This window comes from Megascapheus bottae, chromosome 8 (genome assembly GCF_031878675.1).
Source record: "Megascapheus bottae isolate mThoBot1 chromosome 8, mThoBot2.hap1, whole genome shotgun sequence".
Lineage (NCBI taxonomy): Eukaryota > Metazoa > Chordata > Mammalia > Rodentia > Geomyidae > Megascapheus > Megascapheus bottae.
The window spans coordinates 24,881,768-24,897,274 of record NC_143516.1 but is presented as its reverse complement, the minus strand read 5'-3'; the positions used below and the strand labels follow the sequence as shown (position 1 = coordinate 24,897,274).

Genomic DNA, 15,507 nt, shown 5'->3' with positions numbered 1-15,507 from the left:
TGGAAGTAGCAGTAAATTGAAAGCAATTTCATTAAGGACCACAGGAAATATTCTATTGGAGAATGACTTTGGGTTGTCTGCTTGGAAGAATATAAATGTTTAATTAATTGGTCATGTCTAACTCAAGCCACTCACATTTTACAAAGTGGAAGAAAATCTTTCTAATAACATCTCAACAGGACAGCAGACCTTCAATTTACTAAGCTCCTTATGATTTCTGTGGATATTTTTTTTGCTAATATGTAACCTCAGTCTGGAAGGAAGCAAAAATGCTGTTGTAAGAGGATGACATATGAGTCAATGAAATTTAGGCAGATTAAAAAACAATGTGGTTAATAGCTTGATTTAGTTATCCCACACTATGTACCTATATAAAAATGTCATATGATCATAGTTAATTATTATTTGCCAATTGAAATCTTATCTGTTATTTTCTAAGTTATAGAATACACTTGAAGTTGTTAAAAAAAAAAGATTCTTCTTGCAGTGTTCACGAGGTAACCTCAACTGGCTGTGCTTTTATCTATGTGCTTGCTGTTTCCAGGATTTCTGAAATCTCCATGGAAGTGGCTGAACCAGGACAAATCACAGCAGTGACTCCTCCAGCTCGACTGATAGAAAAATGTGACTGTCCTCCAGGCTACTCTGGCTTGTCCTGTGAGGTAGGCAGCTATTTGTCACCTGCTTAACCCCATGTCCATAAGGAGCCAAGTGGAAGTGTCCCCAGTATTACCTTTGCTCAATCGCTTTGACATTAGTCCATATCCTCAGCCCCACTGGATTTCATCTCTCACTCACACCACAAGGAAGGCATAGCATCAGAGATGATGCTACTCTTTCTGGGTATCACTGATCCTCACAGAACAGAAATACTTACAAAGTAAAAGACTTTGGAAAATACGGTCAAGCAAATAATAATATCTGAAAAAGCCCATCTCTGATAACTGATCTATGTTCTTAGTGTCATTTCTGAACAGTTAGAAGCATTTAAACAAGAGTGATTATGAGATATGATCATATCCCATATAGAATGGAAAAAGGGGGGAATTTATGTGGTAAATAGTGGGGTTTTCCCATCAACATGGGTTCTCAGAAGGATGTAAATTTATTCCAACAATGCTACTATTATTCAATCATTATATTTTAAAAACTACTTTTATTTTAAAAATACTTTTTGTACTTTGTTGTTAAATGGCGACTACTTTGTACAGCTCCCTAAAGATAATAATAATAATCAAAACAAGGAAGACGAGAATGTTGGAAGGTAGAGTGGAGTTTGAAACTCAGTTTCACAATGCACGAGAGATGAGACTACACAGTTTGTAAACCTTCTTTATAACTGTAGTTACTAAACTCTCAAGTCCCTGAATAGCTGTGGCCATCTTTGGACTGCTGCAGCTTGGAGTCTGACTCCTGGTAGAAGAGGATTGTGGGACCTGTTATATCCTAAGATGCCCAGATCAGTGACTCCTCTAACCTAAGCATCTTATAAAGACTGAACATGTTGTGACCTTGAGCACTCATCATGGTGCCTGGCAGGTAGTTGATATGAGTAGTCTGATTAATATTTTTATCAATTTTAGCTAACTACCTGTGCAAGGATTAACTAATCTGTAATAAACTTATGTATTTTCTCTGGTGAATAAAATTTGGAAAGGTTTTTGTTAAGTCTGGGCAACAATGAAACTAGTTCAAACCTAGAGTAGAACTTACAAACACTGCACATAACTCTCCTGAGAGGAGCAAGTAGCTTAATAAAAGGAATTTGGTCTTAGCAAATCCTACCTAGCTTTATTGCTGGGATAGAGCCCTTGCTTTTATTTGTTGCTAACCTCAGCACTTTGACCTACAAATACATTGTAGTGTTATAATTTTAGTGTAAACTTGAAGTGCATGAAGCTTGGTAACCATCCCCTGGATTTCTCATTGTTCAGTGGATATTCTCATAGGATAATTCCAGTATCTTGTGAAATACCTTTGAAATCATTGTAAAGCCCTTTTGTTACTGCTCTGAGATCAATACTCATTTAAATATGTCCACGTTGATATAATAAATTATTCACCTCTTTAGTATATATATTGTACACATATCACTAATCTATGTGTGTGTGTGTGTGTGTGCTTGTGTCTATCTTTCTTACTGGCTGGCTGACTGTCTATAATCTAACATATTATATGCCACCCTTCCAAATGTGCATATTTACACAGTGTATGATTAAAAATGAGATTGTGAATATATGTGAATGCACTATGTTTCCAGAGAGCATGGAAAAATAAAAAGCTAGAGGACAGAGAATTTGCAATTTATCTAGTCAAGTTGAAGTTACATTTATTCCAGCTGTGTGATCTTAGTTAATTATCGTATTTGGTAAGATGTTTATTATTTAGTTGTTCAGATTATAAAATGACAGATTGGTTTCTGAAGTTCTGAAATTCTCTGGCTCTGTAATTTTATTTTCTCTTTTTCCCATATATTTTTATTTTAATGAATAGAAAGGTTACATTATATTCACCAGAATGAAGGTGTATTATGTAATTTTATTTTCATGTAAAAGATACTCAGTTGAGTCAAGGTGGACCTTTAGATTTGGGGAAGAGAAAATTAGTACAGCTCTCTTTTTTTCTGAATTTACTTATCAAGCAAAAATGTTGGTAGAATATAAAATGACTTTAATGCAATCCATCTTCTCCTGCAAATTTTAGATATTACAAATACTTTTCAGATTGTAAACTCTAAACCATACTTCTTCATTAATATGAGTAATTTTTTCATCATATACGAATATAAATTAGCCCAACTAAAGCAAATGATAAATGACTGCAATCAATAAAATTAAGTATACAAATAACCGTGTGTGTGTGTGTGTGTGTGTGTGTGTGTGTGTGTAGCTTTTCCTAAGTCCTGTGAATTTCACATAAGTTCTTATTTGCAGATAACAATTCCAGACATATCTTAGTTCAAGATAAAGGCTTATCTCTCATAATTAGTTACCTGAAGTGTTCCCCACAACCTATTGCCTCTAATCCACTATACATTTTATTAAGAATTCATCTTTATTCTAAAGAGTAATTACCCAGGCATAAAATCAAATCATCAAAACAAAAACTAAGAACAGTTTTGAAATAAAACATCTTATTTCAGTTACATATGTTTTCAGCACTGAATATACAAAGCAATTTCTTTAGAATGTTTTGGCTAAATCTATGGTGTTCTAGAGACTTCTGCCTTCCTAAATATTCATATTAGGGGTTTTCCCAAACATATAGGGACAAAAAGAATTAGTTGCCACTAAAAGCATAACCATTTTAAGAGATATTTAACCTTTGTCTATGTCCTCTAATATTATTATACTGCAGTTTTCTTCATCAAAAATGTTATGACCTCAATATACTTAAATTATTGCAATTTATTATTTGAAGTATAAGCTACATTGCTTCTAGACGTGAAAAAAAGAATACAATTTTTGCAAGAAATTTGTTGTTCTTAGAGCCAATGAGTTTATGGTATATTATTTGTTCTTCAGGTCAGCTTTGGTTTGGGCATCACCTAAATTAACACAAGTACTGTTTTTAGGTTGTCTGCAGATATTTATGGAATAGAAAATGACAGCAATGAAACAAGCTTTTCTCCACAACAATGCAATGGAAATCAGAAATACACCAATTATCTCTAGGTTTTGCTTAACCCTACTTCCCATACTTAATAGGATACCTAATTGGCAGTTGAATGGCGGGTATTGGATCTCCACTCAAGATTCTGAAGTAGCAAAACTAATTTTAAGTGCCTAATTTATTCAAAATGCTAAGTATAAAGCCTACAACCGACTTATCTTCTTACATGTAGACTTAAAGACTTTGTGAGAATTATGTCATTAAAAAATTTATCATGTTCAAGCAGATTATACAAAGCGAATGGCTATGACACTACTAGACAATATAATCTTATGACACCACCCTTGTGTATGCAGTCTAGGGGTGACCAAAACCTTCTTCATCATATGGCTGTATGCATAAATATAGAGGAATGTTCTGTGATATGGCAGACATTGTAATTTTCACAATAGACTAGAACAACATTCACAATTGCTCTTATTTTTACTTTACCCTCAGCAACTATACCCAAAATGTATCTGGGAAAGAAGCAAATATACGGACCTATTTTATGTCCAGTGTTAAGTATATCATTTAAGCTTTACAATAATCTTATAACTTGCTTATTGAGTGCTTGATATTTTCATTAGAAACTCACATTTTCTAATATACTGTCATCACTTAGAATTTATGATAATCCGTCTTTGAAGTCCAGATGACTAAAGGATGTGTCATGATCACACAGCTAAGCAGTATTCAAAGTGCAACTTAAACCTTATAAGTCTTTTTCTAAAATGTAAGTAAGCTTACACTCAAGTGTTATGATATACAAAACCTTTCTGTAAGGAAATAGGCAGTATTCAAAAGCTACATGTATCACATATAGTTAACTGAACATGGACAAAAAATTCCAGATAATGATATGAGACAGTGTTTTTACTGGCTTTTGCCCAACTGGCTGTCTTTGTTGTTGACTCTGAGGGAAGAAAAGAATGTGTTGTGCAACTTTGGGACTTGCTGGATTTTTTACTCTTTTGTTTTAGTCTCTCCATGCTCTTACATTTTTGTACAAATTTGATTTCACTATTTTGAAGAGACCTCAAGCTGTGAAAGAAAAGATGGAAGTAGAACAGAAGAAAATTGAGTTATGCATAATTTAGGACATGGGATGAGAACCTTGGAAACGTCTGAAATTGAAAACAAAGTAGTTAAAATGAACTGGAAAAAATAAGTAACTTGGCTTTTCTTTAATTTTCTTTGTGTCCCAAAACAAATTTTAGATGAGACTTTTAAAAGTAGTTCTTTTTTATTACAATTAAATATAACCATCCTTTTAAATTTTGTGATGATTCATAAAGAAATGAAATATCTCCAACTGAAAAATACCTGAACAAGAATAAAAAGCATAAATATATAAGGTGAGTAAGAAATTGAAAAGGAATAAGCATCCACCCTGTATTTTGAAATATTTTAAGAGACTTTTCACAATACAGGAAAGTCTAATTGTTAGAAGCATAATCCTTCAGACAAAATTTTAACCAAAATGTTAGAAGCTTCAGAAATTATTTAAGCTAGTCCACCTACCCATTAGGTAGGCTACCATGGCTGAATCTGGATTGCTTATTTATTTATTATTCTTTTCATAATACTGAGATTTGAAGTCAGAGCCTCATACTTGCTAAGTAGATACTTTACTACTTGAGCCCTGCTCTTATTCTTGGTTTGGTTATTTCCATATAAAGAGTCATTCTTTAGTTCAAGGATGGTTTATGATTATAATCTGACTACCTGTGCACTCTGTATAGCTCACATGATAGACGTTTGCTATCATGACTATCTTCATCCTTGGGATTGAATCTCTATAGCTCTTAGTGCTTGATAGCCTTCAAAGGAAATTCTCCTCTCTCCTGTTCCTTAGTAACTGAGATTACCTCTGTGCCCAGATCCATGTAGGTTCTTTGTAAAGCTGTGTTCATGGCAGAGCAGCAATCTTCTAGTACATCTCAGCCCTGACTGCTTTAAGGCCCTGGGAGGCTTGAACCAATCCCTACATACCAAACACTCTCTTCCAATTCAGTTAGATTTTTTAAAGGTGGTGCTAAGCATCAGTATATTTAAGATCCAAAGATAACTTTGAGATTAGATCATAGGGTAAGGCCTATGAGATTCCATACAGAGCTCAAAAGAGCTCAGTCCAGGCAGTGGACATCAATACAAATGATTATGAAATCCTTTCAGAAGGCCTATTCAGGAAAGAAAAATTAAAAAAAAACTTGCACATATCAGAGAGCATAATCTGGGTGTTCTGCACATTTCCATCTATGACATTTAACTGAATATAGTTCCTTGATGGAGAGTTTTATCTGTTTGTTCACTTTATTCTTCTAAGACTTGGTTTAAACTTTTCTTCAAAATACAGATTTGTATATTAATTACCAACCACAACCCCTTCTCCAACACTCCCAGACACACACACAGACAGAAACAGTGTGATAAATTTGGTTAAAAGTGATTTTTAAAAATATGAATATTTAAAAATATATGATTATGTCCATCATGAGACAAATGAGATAAAAAAGTACTGTGAATATTATTCTTTTTTGGCTTGAAGCTGAGACATTATTAAAGCACATTAAAATTTCTTACAGGCTGATAAGAGCAGAGAGTCTTAATTAAGTGCTTAATTGAAGTACACATTAAACAAATCAAAGTAAGCAGGGAAGAATGCTGATAGTTACAATTTTCTCTTTCTAGGAAACTTTTATATATTCCATTCTGGATAATTTAGTGCAGAAACAAAGGATGGAGGGCCACAAGGAAGTTGGTATCCAAACCAATTGTTTCTACTAAGCAGTCATCATTTTTTTTCTTTCACCAATGAGATGAATATTTCTAAGTCAAAAAGAAATTTTACTTAGGCAAGGTGGTGAAATACTCTCTATGAAATCTTCAGTGACACTGGATATTCTGATTCTACCCCTTGATCAGAAATCAAGCAAACTCTGGAAGATATGAAAGCATTAACATGAAACCCAAGACAGTATTCTCCAGAGACGTGACCTTCTTTCGAGAAAGCATTAGAAAATAAAAAAAAAAACCTGAATGAAGATGAAAGTCTTGATTTTGCATATATCAGCTTCACTAGAAATTTTCTGTGGGTTATCAAATTTTTATTGCAAAATTTAAAAAAAAAGATCAGGGAAATGTAAGTTTTATTGTGGCCCACTAAGTCCCAAGATACGCAGAGCTTTTATTATTTTTGAATTTCTGCCTTTTCCAGTCCTTAAATCGCATCGATATAAATAATGTATCCATGGCATTTTTATTTATTTAATTTTGTTGTGCTGACTCTCATTGGACATTTGTTATTTCTCCATCAGACACAGTAGGAGCAGATTTTAGGCTGTCAAGCACATTGGAATTCAGTCTTTGGTCCATATGAGAATGTTATTTAAAAAATAAACTTCTTTCTCAAGGGGGAAAATGTCTGTGGAAAGCTTTTTTTTTCCAGGATAAAAACTGTAGCTGCAAATGAAAGCTTTGCTTGACTAAAATACGATTACACAGGTGCTCCTTGCATCCATGGCTGGGTAAATACCTGGTCAATATGCATACATGCATACATATGTATCTATATACATGCATGCAGGCATGCATTCATATATGCATACATTGTATCAAAGCTACACTGGTGTTCCTGATGTTAATGCCCTTAAATATAGAACTTCAGTGTTACTGAAACAAGGTTTACAGTTTGGCGGTTCTCATTGGCTTCCGTTTTCTTCCAGACATGCCTTCCTGGATTTTATCGACTGCGTTCTGAGCCAGGTGGCCGCACTCCCAGACCAACTCTTGGTACCTGCGTTCAATGTCAGTGTCACGGACACAGCAGCCTCTGTGACCCTGAAACATCCATATGCCAGGTGAGCACCTGAGGCTTTCCTGGGCAAGATCTACCTACCCATGGAATGCAAGTTTGTATTTAACACAGAACAGGCAAGAAATAAAGTAATGGAAAATTGGTAACTTGGAAAACTCCATTTGTTCATGTCAAGAAATAGAGAAACGGTGCCATAGTTGAATAGCATGGGATGATACAACTGCTTAAAATTTACATAAAGTTTTCTTTTCTAACCATGAGCAATATATAGTTTTTTATAAAAAGAAAACAGAAGCTATTAAAAAAGGAAAACATACTGACAGACATGGGTGTATAATTCAGTGGCAGATGGCTTGCCTATCTTACATGAGGCCTTGGGTTTTGTCCCTAGCCCAGAAGGGGAAAAAAAGAATTAAGTAAGTTAAAAATTACCCAAAATTCAAGCTAATATAAAAATGTAATGTCGAGATATTTTCTAATTTTACATTTACAAATAAGATATCTAATAGCTTAGGTGCAGTTGTGTGTTATTGCCTTTAATATCTCCTGACATGATTGTACTTTATTGTTATTCTCAAAAGTTCTCAGTTGGGTTTTCTATAATTCACTGGTTTCTCATGGAACTTAGGTAGCTCTTAATTTAAAAAAAAAATACTTATGCTAACACCCAGAGCTCTCCCCCACCATTGCATTGCTAGAGAACATTCAGGACTGCCTTTTCTTCTGCGGTTTGACTTTAGTTACCTTAAGAAGAGGTTTCCTCCAAGGGCCCCTGGCATCTTCATTCCCACACAGCTCTGCACAGCTTTGCTAACTCCATCTCCTGCCTCTCATCATCTGATCCTTGTTCTTTACCTTGTTCACATAGAAATCTACCTCTCCCTGTCTCTCGCTGTCAGGATCAATGTCCATATTGTATCCTCTCACTTACGGTGACTCCATATTTCCCTGCCAGCCCCTTGTCATCCTTTATGAATCACACATACCCATCCCACCTGTTTTCCTCCCCCTCATTCACCCTTACATAGTTTATTCCTGGTTATAGCTTATACTGGTTAAATCCCACTCTTCTCTTGCCTTCATCTATGTTCCTTCTACACACAGCGTGTTCATAGAAAAATAGATAAGACGTTCGTACTCATCTTAAACACATGATCTCTTCTCTTTTTTGCCAGTTGTTGGGCTTGAACTCAAAGCCTCAGCACTGTCCTTAGACTTTTCTCAAGGCTAGAGCTCTACCACTTGAGCCACAGCACCACTTCCGGGTTTTTTCTATGTATGTGGTAATGAGGAATCAAACCCAGGTCTTCATGCATGCTAGGCAAGCACTCTACCACTAGGCCAAACTCCCAGCCCAATATGATCTCTTTTTAAAGTGGAAGTTGTATGATGCTCTGCCATTCTGGAACTTTCCTCTGGTCCATTCCCTCTTGAACTTTCTTAGGTGACCATTTCACACCTTCTCCTCTGCAAACCCAAACTCTCCCACCTCTTCCCACCCTCACTCCAAGTTGTTGATTCTTCCATAAAAAGCAATCAAGAGGGAGAAACCTAAGATCCTACTGCCACATGTGCCCCCTTTTGTATCTGTGCCCTATTATTACCACAATTTTTATCAAAATTTATTGTCTACTTGGAAAAGGTTACTATGTATATTACACTATTCAGTTATCTTCCCTCAACTTAGGAATACGATACCCTTCTCCATTCACATATTTTGTCTATTGCAGAAAAGATGACCTAATCTATATAGAAAAAATATATTTCTTAAATTATATATAATATATTTTCATTTTAATGGTTGACATGTCTTTTTGATCAAACACTGTTCTTACCAACTGCTGTTATTTAGTCAGTTATTCTGAATGTGTGTTTGATATACAACCAATTTCATTTTTATTCTATGTTTTTTATTGATTTTTTAGTTATTTTATTATTTTTTATGGAATATGAACTCAGGAATGCTGCTTGATAATGCCAGTCCTCAATCCTACTTTTATGTTGCTGGTTCTGGTTATGTGCTCAGATCCTGGGCACTGTGCCTGAGCATTTTTGCTCAAGGCTTCCACTTTGAGCCACAGCTCTACTTCTGACTTTTTGGTGCTTAATTGGAGATAAGATTTTCACAGGTGACAGACTGTACTTTCCAAGCTAGCTTTGAACTGTGATCCTCAGATCTCAGCCTCCTGAGGCTTACAGGCATGAGCCAATGACTTCTAGATTAATCCTATTTTTTGTTTATTATTTTGGAGATGGAGTTTAGCAAATCTTTTCACCAAAACTGACCTCAAACTGACTCCTGGACTGCTAAAAGCCACCTATTATTTTGATAGTTACAGTAGTATTGCTTTAAATGATCAAAATTTTGTTGCTTCTTGACAGCTATATGTGTTATAACAACTTATTTTCCACTGAGTCAGTCTTTTAGACAATGTGAAATCAAAGAATAGTTCTTATTTAATTTCTGATTTAAATGTAAATATCTCAGCTTTTTACCATATAAGTGTAATTATAAGTATTTTAAGAAAAATATTTCTTGTCATATTAAGGAAGCATGATTATATTCTTGGCTTCTTAGACATATTTTCAGTTGGGAAAAGTATTGAAATATATCATATGCTCACCTTCAGAGGGGCCATGGGAGAAAAGATGCAATTAGTAGATGATCATCTATAGGTTTTAACTATCCTTGAATTCCTGAAATAATTATTCTCTAGTTTTAGCATCATATTCTTTTATTACTATATGTTGTCTATAAAGCTAAATAGATAATTTTGGGTAGTGTTAACTTGTATAATCTCAAATTATAACTAATACATTATGGAATTTTATTGGCATGATGCTTGTTTCAGTAAAAGATAGTTTAATTTCATTATTAGGATAAAACTCATTGTCTTCTATCCTGGCCAGTAAGGTTATTTTTGTTCCTTAGGAATCTTCAATTTAGATCTATTTTCTGAAGAATCCCTAGATGAATTAAAAAATACATAAATGCTTCCATAAAATAGACACAGCTAGTCTAAATTGTTATGTTCTGAATTTTTATATTTTCCTTCAGGGAATGTACAACTTTTGGATTCAGACAACTTTATTTATCTTTGAAACAGGCTTGGGAGGCAAATAGAAAAGAGCTATTTTAATTCCCAGTGTTGTAGGTAGTGTGATAGCATACTGATTCCTGTTCTGGGTGGAATCTGGGCTTCAGATGAATGTCCTGTCTATTAAACATCATGATGTCCTCTATCCTGGTACATTGGAAGGCAGAGAGTCTACACTCAAACTGCCTTGGCTCACATCTGGGATTTATTTTCAGTGGCATCTAAGATTCCTTATTTATCAAATAGTAAAAATACACGTTTGTATTTATAGAGTATATAGGCTCAATGTAAAATGCGAGGTGCCAGACACTGGTAGCTCATGCCTATGAGCCTCGCTACTCAGTAGGCTGAGATCTGAGGACCATGGTTCAAAGCCAGCTCAGTCAGGAATGTCCATGAGACCCCTATCACCAGTTAACTACCAAAGAAAAAAATCCAGAAGTTGAGTCATGGCTTAAGTGGTAGAGTGCTAGCCTTAAGCAAATAGCTCAAAAATACCAGCCAGGCCCTCAATTTAAACCCCAGGACTGGTAGAAAGAGAAATTTGCTGTCAAAAGTATTTCAATTAGCTGGGTTGTGGTGGCTCATGCCTGTAAAGGCAGAGGTCTCCAGGATCTCAGTTCATAGCCATCTGGAACAGAGAAGTCATCACACTCGATCTTCAACTAAACAAGAGAAAAGCTGGACTAAGGCATGGCTCAAGTGTTAAAATGCCAGTTTAGCAAGCTTAGAAATAAAAGTGAGTGAGGGTGAGACCCCAGTTTCAAACCCTAGTGTTGTACCCCCTATCCCAGTTATATTATTTCACTCTGTCATAATTCTTATTTTAAAGAAAAGATCCTCCATAGCTGATTTGTTCCATTGTTTAAAATGTTATCGGTATTAAATTGCTAGCTTTGTCTTCACTAGATGTATTTTTTTGCCTGGAATCAGTGTGTTTAAAGTACAAATCTTCTTTAATCTGTTTCAACACTTTGCCTAAATAGGAATCATCTAATCTGTATTACCACTTTGCATGTTGTAACATCATTGAAGAATTAATGCTGAGAAAAATTAAGCCACCAACATTCTTGACCAGAATGTATTAGATCTTAAAACCATGACAGCACACCCCAACCATGCTGAGAAGAGGCAAACACTCACTTCGTTGATTAAATGTTTTTGATTCTGAAAGCTCAGACGAATTGTATCTGAGAGTGCGAATAGAATCTGCAAAGTAAATTAAAGGCTGCATATGAAAAACATTTGCAAAAGTCTTGAAAATATGAAATTTACCACAGGACAGGAATGTCTTTCCAGATTTTTTTAAAGCAAAAGTCAATTTAGAAAATGGATTGATTTCGATCTCCAGTGAATCTTAAGATGGTTTATTGATATAATGCCTATGAATTTCAGAAAAAGAAAAATGTGCTCTTAAGGAAAAAGAGTAGATTCTTTCAAAATACCAAGTAATTGCTTGGGCTATTATATACATAAGATCTGAGATCTGTGTTCTGACTTTTTTAATAAGTATCCAGTGCCTCATACAATGAAATATGTATTTCTAGTTCTCCCAAAATAACAGCATCTACATGTATTCAATCCTATGTGTATGCAATAATCAGGGATGGTTTTTACATGTAAGAAATTAAATTATTTTCTAAAGAGCATAGGAATTGCATTCATCATTCTATGATTGTGTTAAACAGGCAGGTGATTATATGTTTTGTATTTTCATAAAAAGTCTGGAAATGTGGACCAAATATTAACCAGCTGATATGTTAAAGGATATAAAAATTGCTTTAAAAAGTGGCCTAAAAAGAGAGCAATAGATATCATTAATCCTGCTAACTTATAGTATGTATATTTATGAATTACTATGGTAAAACCACTTTTTCTTGTTAAAAACTTGAATGAATGAATCATAGGAAAGTAAAAGACTAAAGAATAGGCACGATAGAGGGTGAGGAAGGCCAATGGAAAGGATGAATGAGGACGATTATGGTCAGATATTTAATTTGTATTTATAGAAATAGAATAAAGCAACCTGCTGATATTGTTTTAAGAAGGGTCCAGAGGGGATGCAGGAGAAAGATAAAGTGGTAAGTTTGATTATGTTACATTGTAGGTATATAAGGAAAGTGAAAATAAAATTCCCCTATTCAACTAATATATTCTAATAACAAAAAAGACCTGCAAATGTCTCCAACAATTAAGAGACAACTAATTGATAATGTGTAAAAATTTGAAATATCTACTGGTGATAGGGATAAGCTCCATCAAATTTTCAAATTATAAAAGGACTGGGTGGTAGCACTTGGTAAAAAATATTTTCAGGTAGGTAGGATGTATATTCAGGGAAAAAGAGCAGAAAGAGATAAGTTAGAATCTAGGAAACTGATCTTACTAAAAAGAAAGTAAAAAGTAAGTATGAGTAGTAATAGAAATAGGAGAAATACTGACAACCTAAGCTATTAAGGAAGCCATATTGAAGAAGAGTTTAAAAAAAAACATAGAAATATCAGCCTCTGTAAATCCACATATGATGCACATAGAATCTGTTATGGACAGTGAATTTCAGTTTGGCAACAAAAGCATTAGGACCAACCTGCAATTACGTTTTTATGGTGAGATGAGCAGGCTGTTTAAGGGGTTCAGAGGGGGAATAAAAAACTAGGGCTAAACAGTGCTTATATTAAGACTTATCAAAGACAGAAACAAAATTATGAAAACTTTTAGAGCCCTCTGATTTTTTTTTTCAGTCATGGAGCTTGAACTCTGGGCCTGGGCACTATCCATGAGCTCTTCAGCTCAAGTCTAGTGTTCTATCACTTGAGCCACAGTGCCACTTTCTGACAATTTATTAGAGATAAGAAGTTCACCAAATTCCATTCCTGGGCTGGTTTTGAACCATGATCCTCAGATCTGAGCCTCCTGAGTAGCTAGAATTACAGGCATGAGCCACCAATGCCTGACCAGCTTTTTTTTTTTTTTTTTTGCCAGTCCTGGGCTTGAGCTCAGGGCTTGAGCACTGTCCTTGGGCTTTCTCAAGGCTAGAGCTCTACCACTTGAGCCTCAGCACTACTTCTGGCTTTTTTCTATGTATGTGGTACCGAGGAATCAAAGCTGGGTCTTCGTGCATGCTAGGCAAACACTCTACCACTAGGCCAAACTTCCTTGACCAGCTTTTTTAAAGATAAAAAGGATTGAACTGTAGGTAAGATTATGCCAGCAATGGAGAAAATGGAGGGGATAAAGAAAAATGGAGAGACATAGGAAAGGAAACCAGTTTCTCCAGAGAGTAACTAGAGGAAGGACAAAACAGCTTCCTCACACAGACATCAAGGTCATAAGGGTGAAAAGATTGTAGACAAAACAGTGAACTGTTCAAAAAGAAACTGAGCTCAGGAGCAAATAAGGATTTTCTTTGCTCTGAAAATTGAAAGCTATCATCTGCTGAGGGAAAAAATAGTCACTTAGGAGATTCTAGATTCGTATTTGTCACATTGGAGAAACAGATCTGTTTTAACATTATGTTGTAAAATGTGTCTACAAGTAAACAATACATCTTCAAACACAGCACCAGAAACATAAAAGTCCATTAGTCTAAAATTGATAGTGACAATGTCAGCGTACAAGTTTGCTCCTCAAAATGATAACTTAACACTCTATAGAAAACTAAAGTTCCATGGCAAATATCTATGGAGGAAGTGACATCAGTTATGGTTTGCTGTGAGAGACTATACCACCCATACCAAACATGTTTTATTATTAGGAGGCAGATTTTTTAAAAAATACATGTTTTCTTCATGATGGTTTGGCTCAGCCAATGGAGTATTATCCAAGTTCAATACAGAGCCAGCAGTCAGCTCTGTGGCTCCAGCTGAGTTAGTCAGATCTCGTCATTTAACATGTACACATCTATTTGGTTGCTGTCCTTTTTGCTCCTCAGCTTTTTTTTTCAATTTTACTACTGAGTAAAATTAAGTCAGTCACTGTCAGGTCAAACCCTGTTGTACAAAAATTAAGCTGAAGTGCAATGTAGCTTCTATTCCATTATTTCTTAACCCTCCAAATCAGCATAGGGCCTCATGTTAACCCAGCATTTTGCATGTGCCAGGCAAGCACTCCATCACTAGATTTATTCCCAAACCCTTTTGCTTGCTTGGTTTTTGCTGCAAGGTCTGTCCAGCTGTTTCCCTGGATAACTTCAAACTCATGATTCCCCTTTAAGACCTTTGAAGTTGGTAAGGTTATAGATATAAACTGATTCTCCTCATATGCTACCACATGGAGCATCTGTCACATTTTCACTAAACATCACTCAATATTGGAGTTTCATTGTGTTTTTCTTTCTGCTTTTACAGGTTTTTTTTTTAATTTTGCTGAAGCAGAAGTAAATTCCTGGAGGTCAAGATATTATGTTACCTGTATTCGCTTGACTTGATTCAGTGCCTTACAGATTGCTCTTTCTAAGATATAAAGGATTTCTTAAATGTTTGTTCTGTGTTTAATATTGCTAGGGCTGGGATCGTGGCCTAGTGGTAGAGTGCCAGCCTAGCATGCACAAAACCCTGGGTTTGATTCCTTGGTATCACATACACAGAATATATCAGAAGGGGTGATGTAGCTCAAGTGATAGAGCACTAGCCTTGAGACAACTCAAGGACAATGCCTAGGCCCTGAGTTCAAGCCCTAGGTCTGGCAAAAATAGATAGATAGATAGATAGATAGATAGATAGATAGATAGATAGATAGATAGGGATTCTACCACAAAGAATCTTAATTGCAAACTACACATTCCTCTAAGATTTTTTCTCCCTTAGGAAATGCCTGTCATCTCCAATATCTTATATTAGATAAGCATGAAAAAAATGTATTGAACTGTAATAGCTAGTTTCAGATTGGGCCTTTAATAAAGAACTTTGGGCAAGAAACAGATAAATAATATTCTTTTTC

General features: G+C 35.2%; 1 protein-coding gene across 1 annotated transcript in view; it reads left to right on the top strand.

Moving 5' to 3' along the window:
* Lama2 (laminin subunit alpha 2) overlaps positions 1 to 15,507 on the top strand; it is a 392,099-nt gene that overhangs the window by 231,980 nt on the left and 144,612 nt on the right. The window contains exons 28-29 of the mRNA XM_090337749.1: positions 545 to 662; positions 7,380 to 7,514. Coding sequence (XP_090193875.1) covers positions 545 to 662; positions 7,380 to 7,514 — 253 coding nt within the window. The remainder of the gene's footprint in view (positions 1 to 544; positions 663 to 7,379; positions 7,515 to 15,507) is intronic.